This window comes from Rhododendron vialii, chromosome 7a, assembly GCF_030253575.1.
Source record: "Rhododendron vialii isolate Sample 1 chromosome 7a, ASM3025357v1".
Classification (NCBI taxonomy): Eukaryota; Viridiplantae; Streptophyta; class Magnoliopsida; order Ericales; family Ericaceae; genus Rhododendron; species Rhododendron vialii.
The window spans coordinates 41,088,996-41,105,800 of record NC_080563.1 but is presented as its reverse complement, the minus strand read 5'-3'; the positions used below and the strand labels follow the sequence as shown (position 1 = coordinate 41,105,800).

The 16,805-nt window shown below is 37.5% G+C and overlaps 3 protein-coding genes across 3 annotated transcripts; all 3 read left to right on the top strand.

Annotated features, from left to right (window-relative positions):
- The first annotated feature begins 236 nt into the window (after positions 1 to 236).
- Positions 237 to 2,739, top strand: LOC131334486 (expansin-A1-like). Its single transcript, XM_058369518.1, has 3 exons — positions 237 to 547; positions 703 to 1,024; positions 2,159 to 2,739. Exons 1-3 carry the CDS (start codon positions 415 to 417, stop codon positions 2,463 to 2,465), a joined length of 762 nt encoding a protein of 253 aa, XP_058225501.1. The 5' UTR covers positions 237 to 414; the 3' UTR covers positions 2,466 to 2,739.
- Positions 2,740 to 8,289: 5,550 nt separating this feature from the next.
- On the top strand, positions 8,290 to 10,581 carry LOC131334485 (expansin-A1-like). The gene is made up of 3 exons (XM_058369517.1): positions 8,290 to 8,668; positions 8,812 to 9,133; positions 9,946 to 10,581. Exons 1-3 carry the CDS (start codon positions 8,530 to 8,532, stop codon positions 10,259 to 10,261), a joined length of 777 nt encoding a protein of 258 aa, XP_058225500.1. The 5' UTR covers positions 8,290 to 8,529; the 3' UTR covers positions 10,262 to 10,581.
- Positions 10,582 to 13,567: 2,986 nt separating this feature from the next.
- Positions 13,568 to 15,894, top strand: LOC131334484 (expansin-A1-like). Its single transcript, XM_058369516.1, has 3 exons — positions 13,568 to 13,890; positions 14,035 to 14,356; positions 15,101 to 15,894. The coding sequence occupies exons 1-3, from the start codon at positions 13,752 to 13,754 to the stop codon at positions 15,408 to 15,410; spliced, it is 771 nt and encodes a 256-aa protein (XP_058225499.1). The 5' UTR covers positions 13,568 to 13,751; the 3' UTR covers positions 15,411 to 15,894.
- The last annotated feature ends 911 nt before the right edge of the window (positions 15,895 to 16,805 follow it).

Here is a 16,805-nt window from a genome sequence, read left to right as displayed (position 1 = left end):
AAATCTGGACCATTCAGAACACTTTTGGACAGTCACGATTGGTTGCTGCTCTTATTTGCAGCTGCAAATCTGCTCCGCAAATAAGTATTTCCCATACTTGTATATAAAATGATACATGTGAAAAGGAACAATTTGGGTCTTATTGTTTCATCCGATTCACGGCTCTTCTGTTGGGAAAACCATGTGAGGGGAGTGAACGTGGAATTGTAAATTAATTTTCAGAGAATTTCTTGATGGTGTCTGCGATAAAAATGGGATGCAAATGTAAGGGATCACATGGGAAGTATTTGCCTTAGATGGGTCTGACCCTTATTTAAGACGCATTCCCTGTGTTTGTAAAAATCACTCAACGAAAATAAAGTTCCCATTTTCTTCCTAGCTCGTCTGTCTTCTGCAATTGGCAGAGGAAGAAAAATGGCAAAAAACAGCATTCTGGTGATCATTTCCATTTGCCACATTTTCATCAATGTGGACGGGTTCACGGCTTCTGGTTGGCAAAGTGCTCATGCTACTTTCTATGGAGGCAGCGACGCTTCTGGAACAATGGGTATGTAGCTTGTATAACTCTAATTTCCACATTCATGATCTTGTTTGTTTTTAATTACATTATTTTTTGGTTGAAGTGAAATGAATCGAAGCAATGCATAGTTGAGTTATTGGAGTGATTTTTTTTTACTTACAAAATGACTTGGTTGGAAACAGCTGGAGCTTGTGGGTACGGTAACACATATACAACCGGCTATGGGGTAGCGACTACAGCTTTGAGCACTGCATTGTTCAACGGAGGGGCTTCATGCGGGCAATGCTATAGGATTGTTTGTGATTATACCTTGGACCCACAATTTTGTATTAAAGGAACGGAGATTACTGTCACCGCGAGTGACTTTTGCCCGCCTAACTGGTCCGAACCAAGCGACAATGGAGGGTGGTGCAATCCTCCCCGCGAACATTTTGACATGAGTGAACCTGCTTGGTTAAATATTGGAATATACGTTGGTGGGATCGTGCCAGTATTGTACCAAAGGTATTATAGTTCTCCAACCTCTTTTCTCTCTTTCTCTTCCATGCTATCTACAGAAGTTTGATATACAATATATGGCGTCACATTTTGAGGTTTGAAGAGAAACACTCCCGACTTATTATGTTCAAAAAGGCTAGTATCATATTGCAGTGAATCATTACTAAGTGGGTATCATATTGCAGTGAATCATTAGTAAGTGGAGAAAGATCCATATATAAGCTGCAAAACCTCTTTGCTACTTCCTCCGGTTGTAAATAGTTGTCTACCATGTTTTTACGTGCAATTTTTGAATGAAAATACAAGGTACTTTTGTGCAAAAAAATTTAAATTTCTTGACATTAATTTAATTTGGTGTCAAGTAATTTTAAAAAATATGCATGAAAGTACCTTATATTTTGGTTCGAAAATTGCATGTAAAAATATGGTGGACAGACATTTAAGAACAGAGGAAGTATTTTGCAGTGCACTTAAAATCGCACAATCATTCGTTGAGGTTGACGTTACCACATATCATGTATTTGGAGTGCATGGGGAACAAAGGGACAACAAGGCTTTGGGGACAAAGTTCCTTTTTGGCTTTTCGTAAGCAAATTATATTTTTCAATTAATTTCCCAAACTTCTAAAATTTTACTTGGACCCCATGGGTTGTTCAGTATTATTGACCATTTGACCCCTCAAAAATCTCATAACCAAAATCCCTTAGTTTGTGTATATAGCTAGCTAGTACACTATTAGTAGTTGGACCCTATTGATTGTTCAGTATTATTTGATTTAGCCCATCTAAAGTTCAAAAATCTTACACCAAACCCTCCAAAGTTCTTAATTTTTCACCTAAATCCTTTTGTTCTTTGGATGTAGGAAGTAACACTTTTAGTAGTTGGCCACAGTGAGTTGCAAAAATTTTGCAGCCCTTATAATTTTTCTGTAGAATATAACACATACGAGCGATGCTTGACCATGATTTGAATGCCATGTGAGTTGTCATTATTACATTGGTAAAAAACATGACAGGTGTTGTCATTCCATTAATGCATTACGGGCAATTCACATGGTATTTAAAACTTTGTTACGGATATTGTCACCATAACATATGTAATCTTGTGGCTTATGGCTTTCATCTTTGTGTGTGGATGCAGGGTCCCATGCAAGAAACATGGTGGAGTTAGATTCACAATCAATGGCAATGAGTGGTGGAACACCATCTTGATAACCAATGTGGCTCAGGCTGGATCTATTCAATCTGTATCAATCCAAGGCTCAAACACTAATTGGATGACCATGTCATGGAACTGGGGCGCAAACTGGGTAACCAGTGCTGTTCTCGTTGGCCAGACTATCTCCTTTATGGTCACAGCATCTGATGGAGAAGTCCAAACATTTTCCGACATTGTGCCTTCAAACTGGGAATTTGGCCAGACCTTCTCTAGCCTCGTTCAGCTCTAAAATTGAAAATGTCGCTTCAGCATTCAGGTTGAGGGTTTGTGGTATCAGTTGCTGTAGCGCGCTTTTTTGTTTTATAGAAGCAGCTCGCCATTCTTTTTCTCTACATTCTTTAGCTAAATGAAGAGTATGTGTCGATAAATGTGGTATATATTTTGATGAAAGAGTTTGGCATCTTCACAGGGGTAGGATATTTAGTTTGAGTGCTTTATGATCACGACGGAATTTGGATTGACTATTTACTGAATGAGATACTAGATTGTCAAGTTACTTGATATAAGTATAAAGTTTTCGGATTTACTTTCTATGGATCATACAAGTGTTTTAGGTAAATGTTACATCGCTTGGAAAATTACACTTCAGGCGATGTAACAGGAAATTAATTTTCGCTAACCATTTTACGATAAATGCGCTCTCAAATTTGTCATCAAGTACTCCAGATAAATAGAACATAATTCTCAAGCTTTACTGAAAGACAGATTTTATAATTCATTTATTAAAAAGTGGAGTTCAAAAATTATTTTTTTATTTAGAATAAGAAATTCAATTAGAGTTAAAAGAAGCAAAAATGTTGAAACAAAAAGTCTATTGACACATCTTTAAAACACAACTCCGGATACAATTGTATCCGAAGTCATCCGATGAATATGGGCTCAAAAGTATCGAAGGGTTACTAACACAGTTGTGTTATAAATTGGAGAACTGGATGAGGGTGCCTTTTGGGCATTCTAACATCAGACCGGTTTTGGTTGGTTAGAGCAAGTCCACAGGCACCTACATGCACTGCCAAAGCCAAATTTTAGCCAAGATTCTGGCAAAAACCCATCTCCACTGGGCAGCCGCTGCTAAATTTTGGCAAAGCCATTTGCGTTGCCATATTTGGCAGTAAGATTTTTTTTTAAAGGCAATAATATTTTATTAAAAATTTGACAGAGAATACATCGAGTAGAGAAAAATCAAGAGAAAATGACAGTCGAGGACATCCTTGGCGGGTATTAATTATCAAAACACATCCTTAGCCGTCATTTTCTCAAAAATCAATCCAAAGATTAGATAAAAGCAACCAGTGGGCCAAGCCCAAAGCACCTATATGTGGGATCTACCACTATGTGTATAAACGTCACAAGAATGTCTGGCTATAAAGTGATCAGAGTACCACGTGGCAGTACTCCAGGACTATTGAATACTCCTTCCGTCTCTAAATAAGTGTCCGGTACGCAAATTTAGGCCTTTAAAAAAATACATTTGTTTTGTAAAAAATATCAAATTTTTTTCACAAATTAATACTCTTTCCGTTCCAAAATGAGTGACCTTTTTGGGAAAGCGTATCATTTTCAATTGCTTATATCTTTCAATATAAATGTCAAAAAATATGCAATATAGATCTTGTTTGATAGATTATAATTAGTTCTATTAAACAAAGTTTTCAAAATCACATAAAACTTCATAAATTGAAAGATATAAGCATTTAAAAATGACACGGAGTCCCAAAAAGGACACTCATTTTGGAACGAAGGGAGTAGATGGCAATGAGTTCTATTAGATTGTGGAAAAAAAATTAGATTTTTAACGAAAAGCATACATCTTTTGTAAGGCCTAAATTTGCACACCGGACACTTATTTAGGGACAGGAGGAAGAGTATATAATTATTACTCGAAAATGAGAGTCTTGTCCCGTTGGTCCTTGACTTTGCCGTGCCTTTACAGACGATTACATTGGACTCCTTTTTTTTTTTGTTATATCAATTTGACCCCCAATCTTTGTTGTGAACTAAAATCCGGAGTAAACACTTGCACATTCATGAAGATGGAAATTATCTAACAGTTTTCTAGTAACTGCATACTCCTTATTTAGAACAGTGCATCCAAGTGATACACACGAATTCATAAAGGCACACACATGAGCGGATTTACCTGCGTTCGGTTGCCAGAAGCATTCAATATTAAGGGTTTTTGAAATGCGGAAAGGGGTGGAGAGGCCGGAGAAGCTTACTTTTAAAATTTCCCCCCATCTAATATAGCTAATTTTTGTCGTTGGAGTCTAATAAATGTAAATAACCTTAAGGGATACTTTGAAATCATCTTTATTTTCGTCCTTTTCTTTCTCGCCTCCGCATGGGTTATGTGTTTGGAACTTTTTACTTCTCTCAACACAAGTGAAATTCCCAAACTTGCTCGTGCAGCCCTTGTAACCAATCGAGAGCAGAGTCTTTGTGTGGCGCTGCTTGTCTCTTTTTGGCGGTCTACTTATACGATTGGTTCTCTCTATTTTTCTTCATTTTCTTGATTCTGGCTTTACTAATCAACAATATTTTCTTTTATAAGTGCGGTGCAATTCCAAATAGTAGTATTAGACAAAGCCCTTAATAATAACTAAGCATCTCTGGAGAAACCCACGTTAATATGCACATGGAAGTTTCAATATTTCATGGGAAGATTAATTTATGAATTGATAACTTTTGGTCTTATTTTTGTGAATTAAAATAATAATCAATCCAGGAATGACATTTCACATGAGTAGTTCTAGGACCACACCCAAACACACACCCACACACACAAGTGTGTGGATATGCATTTGGGTGTGTAAAAAGGGTGTAGTTGTAGAATTATTGATTTCACATTTTTCCCGCCACAAACACCGGGAAACGAGAACTTTTAAGTACCGGTCAATGCTTAATTAAGAACCAAAATATTTAAAAAACCGTTGAAACATAAATGATCAAATGCTATTATTATTCTCTTGCCTTGGCCTTTAAGCCCGCTTGTTCATCAACTTTTTCTTTTTCAGTAAGACCTCAAACAAAATTAAATATGACAAACCAAAGGTTTGAGGTCTCGGAATCCCGAGAGGTTGGCCCAATAGTTAAGATTTGGGACTTAGCAATTAATTTGCTTCCACTTATGTCTCAAGATCGAAACTTCCTAAGTGCTATTAATTCTATGGGTCAGTCCAGCCCCCAGAACACCAATCGACACGCACGTAAATTGCCTCGAACACTTTAAGTTACCAACTGAAAAGAAACGGTTGAGGCTCTGATTGTGGTGCTCCATTAGACGTGAATGTAACTATATCAAAATTTCAATAGAAATGTGGCTTTTCTTCGACTCAAATTGCAAACATATCTAAATTGGTTTACCTATCTTGAAAGTTATGTTATAAAGTAGGAGTAATTTGTAAACAAAATGAATTACGTAGCCAGATAAAAAACAAATAGCAGTACATGCACATCCAATAGCTTTTCAGCATTGTATGTATCAAAGGAGTTTTGGAGAAATTTTTTTGGTGCAAAAGGGTATGGGTGACGTGGTACCCGTATAGCATATCCGAGCCATCCAAAAATGCAACCAACGGCTCTGGTTGAAAGGTACTGAATGGATTGAAAAAAAAAAGGAAAAAAAGTGTTTCAATCCGAGCTATTGGTTGCATTGTTTGGACGGTTCGGATTTGCCGCACGGGTACCCGTGGTACCCGATTTCCAATAAAAAATTTCTCAGAGTTTTGTGTATTAATGTACGACACATGGGTGACTCTAAACCTTCAATGTACAGAATCAAGTGTAAATTTCACAGAAACACCATAAACATGGTGACCGAACAAATTCTACAATTATGATCAGCTTGTGCGCGGCCTTTTTCGTTTTGGGGTCTCAAAATCCCTGAGCACGGTTTTCAATAAATTTTATCTTTGTATCTCCCTTCACTCATAACTCTAAAAGATTTCTCTCAAAATCCAAACTGAACAGGTTACTCTAACAAATCAAATACATTTTAATTAAGCACGCAACAATGTTTTTTTATCATGCGAAATGCAAGTGACTCTGTGTTTGGTTGTGAGTTTAGTTTAGTTTAGTTTTGATAATGGGTGAAGAGAGAAATAGAGTAATGATTGAATATATGGGTAATGATTGGAGAGAGATAGAGAGAGATGAGAAAGTAATAATTGAAAAAATAGGGTAATGATTGGAGAAAGAAATAAAGTAATGATTGGAAACAAAACTAAAACTAAAACTAAACCTTTAACCGAATTGTTTTGATTCAAACGAAAGTTTTGCATTCTCAATGACACAAAACAGCTTAAATATTGTAATCCATCTACATTTCCAAACAAAAGAAAAAGAATGTAATAAGAACCACTGTTGTCCCGTTGAGAATTTTAATGTTTTTTTTTCTTTTTCAAATGGCAGAGTTCAAACTTTGTCCTAACTAATCTGAGAACGAATACAGCAAAAAGAAACAACGATTTAGGGGTGTTTGGGAGCCTCAATTTTTTGGCCTTTAACTAACGTACATGAAAAATGAAAGAATTACCTTCACTTGGATTAGTCGGGAGAAAGTTTTAAACCCTACAAGCCACCCCACACATCCCCTTTTGGGAGTAATTATTCCATGCCATGGGGGCAACACACGACGGTGCCCAAACTCCTACCTACCACAACACATTTGGGTAGGCTCCACACACTTTGTGGCGGAAAAAGTGTTTGGGATATATGATATGCCATCTACAACATTTACCAAAAACAGCATGACATTCACCACAAAAAGGGTTACCATTCAACTATAAAGAGATGTAACACTTTAAATGAAAAAGAGGCATAACATTTGAACATAAAGAGGCGTAACATTTTTCCCCAATAAGCATAACAGCTAAAAAGGTGCATAAGATATGCACCCATATCCATAAAAAAGCCATCACATTCACCAAAACAAGTCGTACATTTTACTCAAGGAGACGTAACATTCACCACCAAGCATAGGTGTTGGATCAGGTGCTAATCAACTCACCTAAAAGCAATTGCTGTTAGGGGAAGTTGCAACTTAATCTTTAAAGGGCAATGCAGAACCCTACACTTAGCTGCAGGCGGACATAAGGGGCTTCGCAATGCTGCCCATACAGCACCGACGGATGAAGGCGGTTAGTCCTCCCGATACGCTTGCCCCACGCCAACAAGGGACGTCTCGAGTATAGGGTGGATGTTGGCCCCTATAAAGCCAACAATCTCCCCCCAGCACCAGCCTGGGACTCGAACCCGTGACCTCACTCTGATACCACTAGTTGGATTAGGTGCTATCAACTCACCTAACAGCAATTGCTATTAGGGGAAGGCGCAATTTAATCTTTAAAGGGTAGCGCAGAACCCTACACTTAGCAGCAGGCGGACATGAGGGGCTTCGCAATGCTGCCCATATAGCACCAACAGGTTAAGGCGGTTAGTCCTCCCAATACATTTGCCCCACGCCAGCAAGGGACATTTCGAATACAAGATGGATGCTGGCCCCTATAAAGTCAACAATAGGCATAACATTTCGCAAAATTAGGAGGTGTACACAATGAAGCATTTCCCAAAAACGACAATTATTAATGTTGTTGCGACGAACACCAAATCATTAGGCAGACAAAAGAAAAAAAAAAAACTAAAAGAATCTCCTGTCATGAATGATTGGAATTCTCCATATCTTAGGTCAAAGGCCAGCCATGTGATCCTCAATCAGAAATTTGAAGTAAAAAATATTCCTAGAAGTAGAATCCATTGAATATGTTGCGTTTACCTTCTTCTTTAAAAAAAAAAAAATTAGTTAAAAATTCATTAATGACTGAATACGATAATTACAACCTACCGTGTTCATCTAATGCAACTGTTACAAAGACATATTGCACACTGGGAGACAGATAACACACCCAAATCAAATGAAGGATTCGAGTCCAATGATAAACTGATCAGATAGTCAGAGCCGTGTGCATATACGTTTATACATACATGTATATAAAATGATAGGTGTGAAAAAGGAACAGTTTGGGTCTTATTGTTTGATCTAATACACGGCTCTTCTGTTGGGAAAACCATGAGAGTGGAATGAACGTGGAATTATAACTAATTTTAGAGAATTTGTGGTGGGTGGCTGCGATAAAAGTGGGATAATGATATGAGCGTCCACATGGGAAGTATTTGCCTTAGACAGGTCTGACCCTTATTTATGATGCACTCCATGTGTTTGTAAAATCACTACACCAACATACAATACCCATTTTCTTCCTCATTTGGCTTTTGCAATTGGCGGAGGAAGAAAAATGGCGAAAAACGGCATTCTTGCTCTGGTGATGGTTTCCGTTTGCCATATCTTCGTCAATGTGGATGCGTTCACGGCTTCTCCCTGGTATGGTGCTCATGCTACTTTCTACGGAGGCAGTGATGCCTCTGGAACAATGGGTATGTAGCTTGTACGGTTCCAATTTCCACTTTTCCCATTCTTGTTTTTAAATTTTGTTGAAGTGAAACGAATCGAAGTGATGCAGAGTTCAGTTTTTGGGTTAATATTTTTCATACTTATGTAATGACTTTGTTGGAAACAGCTGGAGCATGTGGGTACGGTAACACGTATACGACTGGCTATGGGGTAGCAACTACAGCTTTGAGCACTGCATTGTTCAATAATGGGGCTTCATGTGGGCAATGCTACAGGATCGTTTGTGATAATACCTTGGATCCACAATTTTGTATTAAAGGAAAGTCAATAACAGTCACTGCAAGTGACTTTTGCCCACCTAACTGGGCTGAACCAAGCGACAATGGAGGGTGGTGCAATCCTCCCCGCCCGCATTTCGACATGTCTCAACCCGCTTGGCTGAATATTGGAATTTACGTTGGTGGGATCGTGCCGGTATTGTACCAAAGGTCTTAATATTTTCCAACCTCTTGTCTCTCTCTCTGTTGCAGTTATCTTTTGCCTTTCAAAAAAAATAAACATAGAGAATGATGCTACAAAATATAGAAGTTTCACATAAAATGGTGTCACATTTTGTGGTTTGAATAGAATCACTCGACTTATTAGGTTCAAAAAGGCAAGTACCATATCGTAGTGAATCATTAGTAAGTAGAGTATATAAGATCCAATGGTTGTCAAATCTCTGCGTTATTTCCTAGTGTACTTAAAACAGCACAATTATCTGTTGAGGTTCTTTTATTTTTGTATTATCACATACCATGTGTCTGGAGTGCATATGGAACAGAGGGACAACAAGGCTTTGGGGACAAAGTTCCTCATTCCTCTTGGACCTGGCCTATTGATCAATCAATATTATTGGATTTGATCCCCCTAAACTCTCAAAAATCTTGCATCAAGCCCTCCAAAGTTCTAAATATTCCACCTAAATCCTTTAGTTCTATGGATATAGCTCGAACACTTTTAGTAGCTGGCCTTCATGAGTTAAAAAGTTTTTACGTATCCGCATCTCTGTAGAATGTAACACATACGAGCGATGCTAAGTGATTATGATTTGAATACCACGTGGGTTGTCGGTACTGCCATGATAAGAAACATGACAAGTGGGTCATTCCTTGATAAGAAACAAAACAAGTGGGTCATTCCATAAATCCACCAAAGGCAATTCACATAGTATCCAAAACTTGGTCACTGGATATTGCAACCATAGCTGAATTTAGTAAATATATTATACTTATGCAATGATTTTTGTGTGTCAATACAGGGTCCCATGCAAGAGACATGGAGGAATGAGATTCACAATCAATGGAAATCCTTGGTTTAACCTTGTATTGATAACCCATGTGGGTGCGGCTGGATCTATTAAAGCTATATCAATCAAAGGCTCAAACACTAATTGGATTCCCATGTCAATTAATTGGGGAGTAAACTGGGAATCCAGTACCTATCTCATTGGCCAAGTTCTCTCCTTTGTGATCACAGCATCTGATGGAGAAGTCGTTCAATGTCTCAACATTGCGCCTTCAAACTGGGGATTCGGCCAGACCTTCTCAGACAAAGATTGTCAGTTCCACAGATGAAACCGTGGTTTCGGTCTCCAGGGTTGTTTGTGGTTTCAGTTGCTGCGGCGAGCCTTTTTGTTTATATCGAAGCAGCCCAGCCGCCATTCTTTCATGGTGTTCTTGAGCTAGGCAAAAGCTGTGTGTCAATAGAGTGGATATATTTTTTGGATGAAAGAATTTGGCACCTTCACTCAGTGATAGTATCTCACTGTTTGATCATTGATGTGATACGTATCCATTTTAATGTACAAAATTCCTTTCTTAACTTGGGTGAATCATTTTTCCTTTTAAAGGTAAATGATCCAGAATGCTTGACCTTGTGCAACCTTAAGAAATGCATTTACAAACCTACGACTTCGTAAAGAGAAAAGCTAGCTTCCTTCTTTAGTAAGTCCTTTGTTATTTACTACTTGTTATCACCTATCATTATTAATCATTGTATCCTTTTACATGTACATTTGATTAATAAATTTTTTCGCTATTAAAAAAAAACTTTCGGATTTACTTTCTCGGATCATACATGTGGCTGATCTTGGTAAATGTTACATTGCCTCGTGAAATTATACTACTCTCCCCTCTTAGAGTTGTCAACTAAACATTTTGTAGTAAAATTTTATAACAGGCTAGGGGTCAAAATAAGTTTCGCTAATCATTTTTTTATAAATGCACTCTAAAATTTGTGTTTAAGTACTCCAGCCAAATAGAACACAATTCTCAAACTTTACTACAAGACAAATTTTAGAATGGATTTATAAAAAGTGGAGTTTACATATTACGTTTCTAATTAAAATAGGAAATTCGAGTGCTAAAAGAAGTAGAAATGTTGAAACAAAAAGTCTATTAACACAACTTTAAAAAAAAAACGGAATACAACAGCACCAGAGGTCTTTCCATCGATACAAGTTCGAGAGCTACAGACATAGTTGTATTTTAAAATTTTGTTCCTAACAATGCTCCTCTTGAAAAGGCAGCAACGTCCTTCTTGCTGAATGTCTTGAATGCAAGCCAAGGATAAGAGTAGGGTGCTTTTTATTGCTACAAAATGACCTTTTTGGACATTCTAACGGCAGTTTTTTTTTTTTTGTTAGAGCAAGTCCACCTGACGCCCATATGCACTGCCAAAGCCAAATTTTAGCTGAGCTTTTGGCAAAACCCATCTCCACAGGGCGCTAAATGTGCTGCCAAACTTTGGCAAAGCCATTTGAGCTACCCATTTGGCAGCGAGTTTGGTGTCGCCAAATGTGACCACATCAACTCCAACCACCAAGGAACACAATCTTTCCGTCATCGCCCCAACTCCCAAATTGAGATCAATATAAACAGCACACACAAACTTCCCACACCAAATCCCAAAAATTAATCTCACACCGGAATTGAAGAACACATGAACAAATTACTTTTCAAGAAAAAAAAAACCCCAAAAAACGCAGATTAAATTGGTGGAGCTGCCAAAATGGCATTGCAATGGTGGAGCAAAACGGCTTTTTTTGGCAAGATGACACTGTAGACCACCAAAAATGACTTTGGCAATGCTATTTTGGCATGTCCGGATGGACTTGCTCTCAGAAGCTAAAAACAACCTAAGATCAAGCCTTTGTTTTATGAGAGTATATATCATTTCTTAAAAGTCTAAACTATACATATTCTACCCACATACTCACATACATGTACAGCCCCACACACAGTATTGCACTATCATACTCACAATGGTGTGTGAGGCGGCCTCCAATTGGATGTCAATATGCGTGCAAGTGTATATTTGCAATTGCAACAATTAGCAAAGTTGGTATCGTTGGAGTCGTTGAGAAAAAATTTCATGAAAAAAACCATCTTGATTGGATATCAATAGGTATCCTACAACATCATATTTTTAAAATACATTTATTGTTTAAATACCAATAAATGTTCAATGAAAATAGGTTTTTTTTATGAATATATATATAAACTTCTCTCTTTTCGTCATTTTCTTTCTTGCCTCCGCATGGGTTGTGCGTTTTGAACTTTTCACTTTTCCCAACACAAGTGAAATTCCTAAACTTGCTCGTGCCGCCCTTGTGACCAGTCAAGAGTGGAGTTCTATACTAAAGAGTCTTTGTCTTCAGCGTCTTCTCTCGTTTACTGGTCTACCGGTTTCTCTCTCTTTTCCTTTTTTTTTCTTGATTTTGGCTTTACTAATAAACAAGATTTTCTTTCATAAGTGCGGTGCAATTTCAAATATTAGAAAAAGCCCTTAATAATAACTAAGCATCTCTGGAGAAACCCGCGTTAATATGCACATGGAAGTTTCAATATTTCATGGGAAGATTAATTTATGAATATTTAATAACTTAAATTGTTCGTTTTTGTACGAATTAAAATCCAGGAATAGCATTTCACATTTTCCCACCACAAACACCGGGAAACGAGAACTTTTAGTGCCAGTCAATGCTTAATTAAGAACCAAAATATTTTTAAAAAACCGTTGAAACATAAAAGATCAAATGCTATTATTCTCTTACCTGGGCCTTTAGGCCCGCTTGTTCATCAACTTTTTCTTTTTCAGTAAGACCTCATAAAAAAAATTAAAATATGACAAACCAAAGGACAAAGGTTGAGGCCTCGGAATCTCAAGAAGTTGGCCTAGTGGTTACGTCTCGAGCAAAACCTAGGTCCTAAGCGCTATCAATTCTAAGCGTAACATTTCACCCAATAGACGTACAGCTATAAAGGTGCATACCATTTGCATCCTTAACCATAAAAAAGTACTATAACATTCACCCAAACAAGCAATAAATTTCACTTAAGGAGGCGTAAAGTTCACCAAACATAGGCATAAATTTCACAAAACTAGGGGGTTCATTGAAGCATTTCCCAAAAACAACCATTATCAATGTTGTTGCGAAGGCCACCAAATCGTTAGGCAGACAAAAGAAAAAACTAAGAATCTGCTGTCAAGAATGATTGGAATTCTCCGTATCTCTTAGATCAAAAGGCCAGCCATGTGATCTTCAATCAGTAATTTGAAGCAAAAATATTCCTAGAAGTAGAAGCCATTGAATATGTTGCGTTTACCTTCGTATAGCAACAACCGCCATCTTCATTTGTGTGTATACATTTATATATACATGTATATAAAATGATGGGGATGCTGATTTTTGGGCTTCACTTTTATGTGTAGTTACTAGTAACTTTATGTATAAAGAGGAGCGCCCGCGTACAAAAGTGGAGCACAAAAATTAATTTCCAAATGATGGGTGTGAAAATTAACAATTTGGGTCTTATTGTTTCACAGCTCTTCAATTGGGAAAAACCATGTGAGTGGAATGAACGTGGAATTCTAAATTAATTTTAGAGAATTTCTGGAGGGTGGCTGTGATAAAAATATAAGGGATCACATGGGAAGTTGTTGCCTTAGATGGGTCTGACCCTTATTTAAGACGCACTCCGTGTTTTTGTAAAAATCACTCAAAGAAAATACAGTCACCATTTTCTTCCTCATTTGGCTTTCGCAATTGGCAGAGGAAGAAAAATGGCGAAAAACAGCATTCTTGCTCTTGTGATAATTTCCATTTGCCAAATTTTAATCAATGTGGACGCGTTCACGGCTTCTCCTTGGTATAATGCTCATGCTACTTTCTACGGAGGCAGCGACGCCTCTGGAACAATGGGTATGCAGCTTGTATAGTTCTGATTTCCAATCTTCATGTTCTTGTTTATAACTTTTTTGAATTGAAACAAATCGCAACAATGCAGAGTTCAGCTTTTGGGGTAATATATTTCGTATTTATGAAATGACTTTTTGTTGGAAACAGCTGGAGCATGTGGTTACGGTAACACTTATACGACTGGCTATGGGGTAGCCACGACAGCTTTGAGCACTGCATTGTTCAATGCAGGGGCTTCATGTGGGCAATGCTACAGGATCATTTGTGATAATACCAATGATCCACAATTTTGTATTAAAGGAAAGGAGGTTACAGTCACCGCAATTGACTTTTGCCCGCCTAACTGGTCCGAACCAAGCGACAATGGAGGGTGGTGCAATCCTCCCCGCCAGCATTTCGACATGAGTGAACCTGCTTGGTTAAATATTGGGATTTACGTTGGTGGGATTGTGCCAGTATTGTACCAAAGGTCTTAATATTCTCCAACCTCTTGTCTCTCTATCTCTGTAGCTTGTAGTATATATACATAATGAGTAATGCTACATAATATGGAGTGTTTCATATAAATTGATATGACATTTCGTGGTTTGGATAAAAACACTCACGACTTATAATATGATCTTCAAAAAGGCAAGTACCATATCGCAGTGAATCATTAGTAAGTAGAGTAAGATCCAAAGGCTGTCAAATTTCTGCGCTATTTCTCAATGCACTTAAATCCGCACAATCATCTGTTGAGGTTCTTTTATTTTTGTATTATCACATACCATGTTTGTGGAGTGCATATGGAACAAAGGGACAACAAGGCTTTGAGGGCAAAGTTCCTTATTCTCTTTTTGTATGCAAATTATATTTTCCAACTTTATATCCTTATAAAAGCGAAAGAGGGGCCAGGCAAAATTTTACATCAAACCCTCCAATGTCCTGAATTTTCCACCTTAACCCTTTTTTCATTACACTTTTAGTAATTGACCCCATGAGTTAAAAAAAATTCGCCGACCTTCTTTATCCAATTTTATGTATCCGCCTCTCTGTAGAATACACATACGAGTGATGCTAAGAAACATGACGCATGGGGTCATTCCATTACAAGTAATTCACATTGTATCCAAAACTTGGTCGCTGGATATTGTAACCATAGCTAAATATAGTGAATATGTTATACTTATGCAATCTTGTGGCTTATGGCTTTGGTCTTTGTGTGTCGATACAGGGTCCCATGCAAGAGACATGGCGGAATGAGATTCACAATCAATGGAAATCCTTGGTTTAACCTTGTATTGATAAGCAATGTGGGTGCAGCTGGATCTATTCAAGCTATATCAATCAAAGGCTCAAACACTAATTGGATTCCCATGTCATGTAACTGGGGAGTAAACTGGCAATCCAGTACCTATCTCATCGGCCAAGTTCTCTCCTTTATGATCACAGCATCCAATGGAGAAGTCGTTCAATGTGTCAACATTGCGCCTTCAAATTGGGGATTCGGCCAGACCTTCTCAGACAAAGATTGTCAATTCTAAAGTCGAAACTTCAAATTTCAGTGTTCAAGGTTGAGGGTTTGTGGTTTCAATTGCTGCGGCGAGCTTTTTTGTTTTTTATCAAAGCAGCCCGGCCGCCATTCTTTCTTGGTATTCTTGAGCTAGACAAAGCTCTGTGTCAATAGAGTGGATATATTTTCTGGATAAAAGAATTTGGCACCTTCACTCAGTGATAGTATCTCATCGTTTGATGTGATACGTTACATACGTATCCATTTTAAAGAACAAAATTCCATTCTTAACTTGGGTGAATCATTTTTATTTTTAAAGGTAAAATTGATCCAGAATGCTTGACCTTGTGCAACCTTTAATAAATGCACTTACAAACCTACGACTTTGTAAAGGGAAAAGCTAGCTTCCTGCTTTAGTAAAGTCCTTCATTATTTACTTGTTATCACCTATCATTATTAATCATTGTATCCTTTCACATTTGATTAATAAATTTTTTTCGCTCTTAAAAAATAAACTTTCGGATCATACAAGTGGTCGGTCTTGGTAAATGTTACATTGCCTGGTGAAATTACACTACTCTCCCCTCTTAGAGTTGTCAACTAAACCTTGTAGTAAAATTTTATAACAGGGATCGAAATAAGTTTCGCTAATCATTTTTTTATAAATGCACTCTAAAACTTGTGTTTAAGTACTCCAGCTAATTAAATAGAACACAATTCTCAAACTTTACCTCTAGACAAATTTTAGAATCATTTATAAAAGTAGAGTTCAAAATTATGTACTTTCCTAATTAAAATAAGAAATTCGAGTGTTAAAAGAAGCAGAAATGTTGAAACAAAAAGTCTATTAACACAACCATTTTTTAAAAAAAAAAAAAACTTGGAATACAGCGGTACTAGAAGTTGTTCGATAAATGTGGGGTCATAGGCATTCGAGAGCTACAGACATAGTTGTATTTTAAAATTTTGTTCCTAACAATGCTCCTGTTGAAAAGGCAGCAACGTCCTTCTTGCTGAATGTCTTGAATGCAACACAAGGATAAGGGTGCTTTTTATTCCTACATAATGACCCTTTTGGTCATTCTAAGGGCAGGTTTTTTTTTGGTTACACCAAGTCCAGTACCGGACACCTAGCTCTATGCACTGCCAAAGCCAAATTTTAGCTGAGCTTTTGGCAAAACCCATCTCCACCGGGCGCTAAATGTGCTGCCAAATTTTGGCAAAGCCATTTGAGGTACCACATTTGGCTGCAAGTTTGGTGTAGTCAAATGTGACCACATCAGCTCCAACCATCAAAGAACACAATCTTCCCGACAAAATCAGTCATCGCCCGAACTCCCAAATTGAGATCAATAAACAGCACACAGAAACTTCCACACCAAATCCCAAAAATTGATCTCACGCCTAGATTGAAAAACACATGAAC

Bases quoted from the DNA above. Each gene is read 5' to 3' on its own strand.
- LOC131334486 (XM_058369518.1), top strand. From the start codon at position 415: ATGGCAAAAAACAGCATTCTGGTGATCATTTCCATTTGCCACATTTTC. The intron at 548-702 runs GTATGTAGCTTG...GGTTGGAAACAG, and splicing joins CGACGCTTCTGGAACAATGG to CTGGAGCTTGTGGGTACGGT. The intron at 1,025-2,158 runs GTATTATAGTTC...GTGTGGATGCAG, and splicing joins GTGCCAGTATTGTACCAAAG to GGTCCCATGCAAGAAACATG.
- LOC131334485 (XM_058369517.1), top strand. From the start codon at position 8,530: ATGGCGAAAAACGGCATTCTTGCTCTGGTGATGGTTTCCGTTTGCCAT. The intron at 8,669-8,811 runs GTATGTAGCTTG...TGTTGGAAACAG, and splicing joins TGATGCCTCTGGAACAATGG to CTGGAGCATGTGGGTACGGT. The intron at 9,134-9,945 runs GTCTTAATATTT...GTGTCAATACAG, and splicing joins GTGCCGGTATTGTACCAAAG to GGTCCCATGCAAGAGACATG.
- LOC131334484 (XM_058369516.1), top strand. From the start codon at position 13,752: ATGGCGAAAAACAGCATTCTTGCTCTTGTGATAATTTCCATTTGCCAA. The intron at 13,891-14,034 runs GTATGCAGCTTG...TGTTGGAAACAG, and splicing joins CGACGCCTCTGGAACAATGG to CTGGAGCATGTGGTTACGGT. The intron at 14,357-15,100 runs GTCTTAATATTC...GTGTCGATACAG, and splicing joins GTGCCAGTATTGTACCAAAG to GGTCCCATGCAAGAGACATG.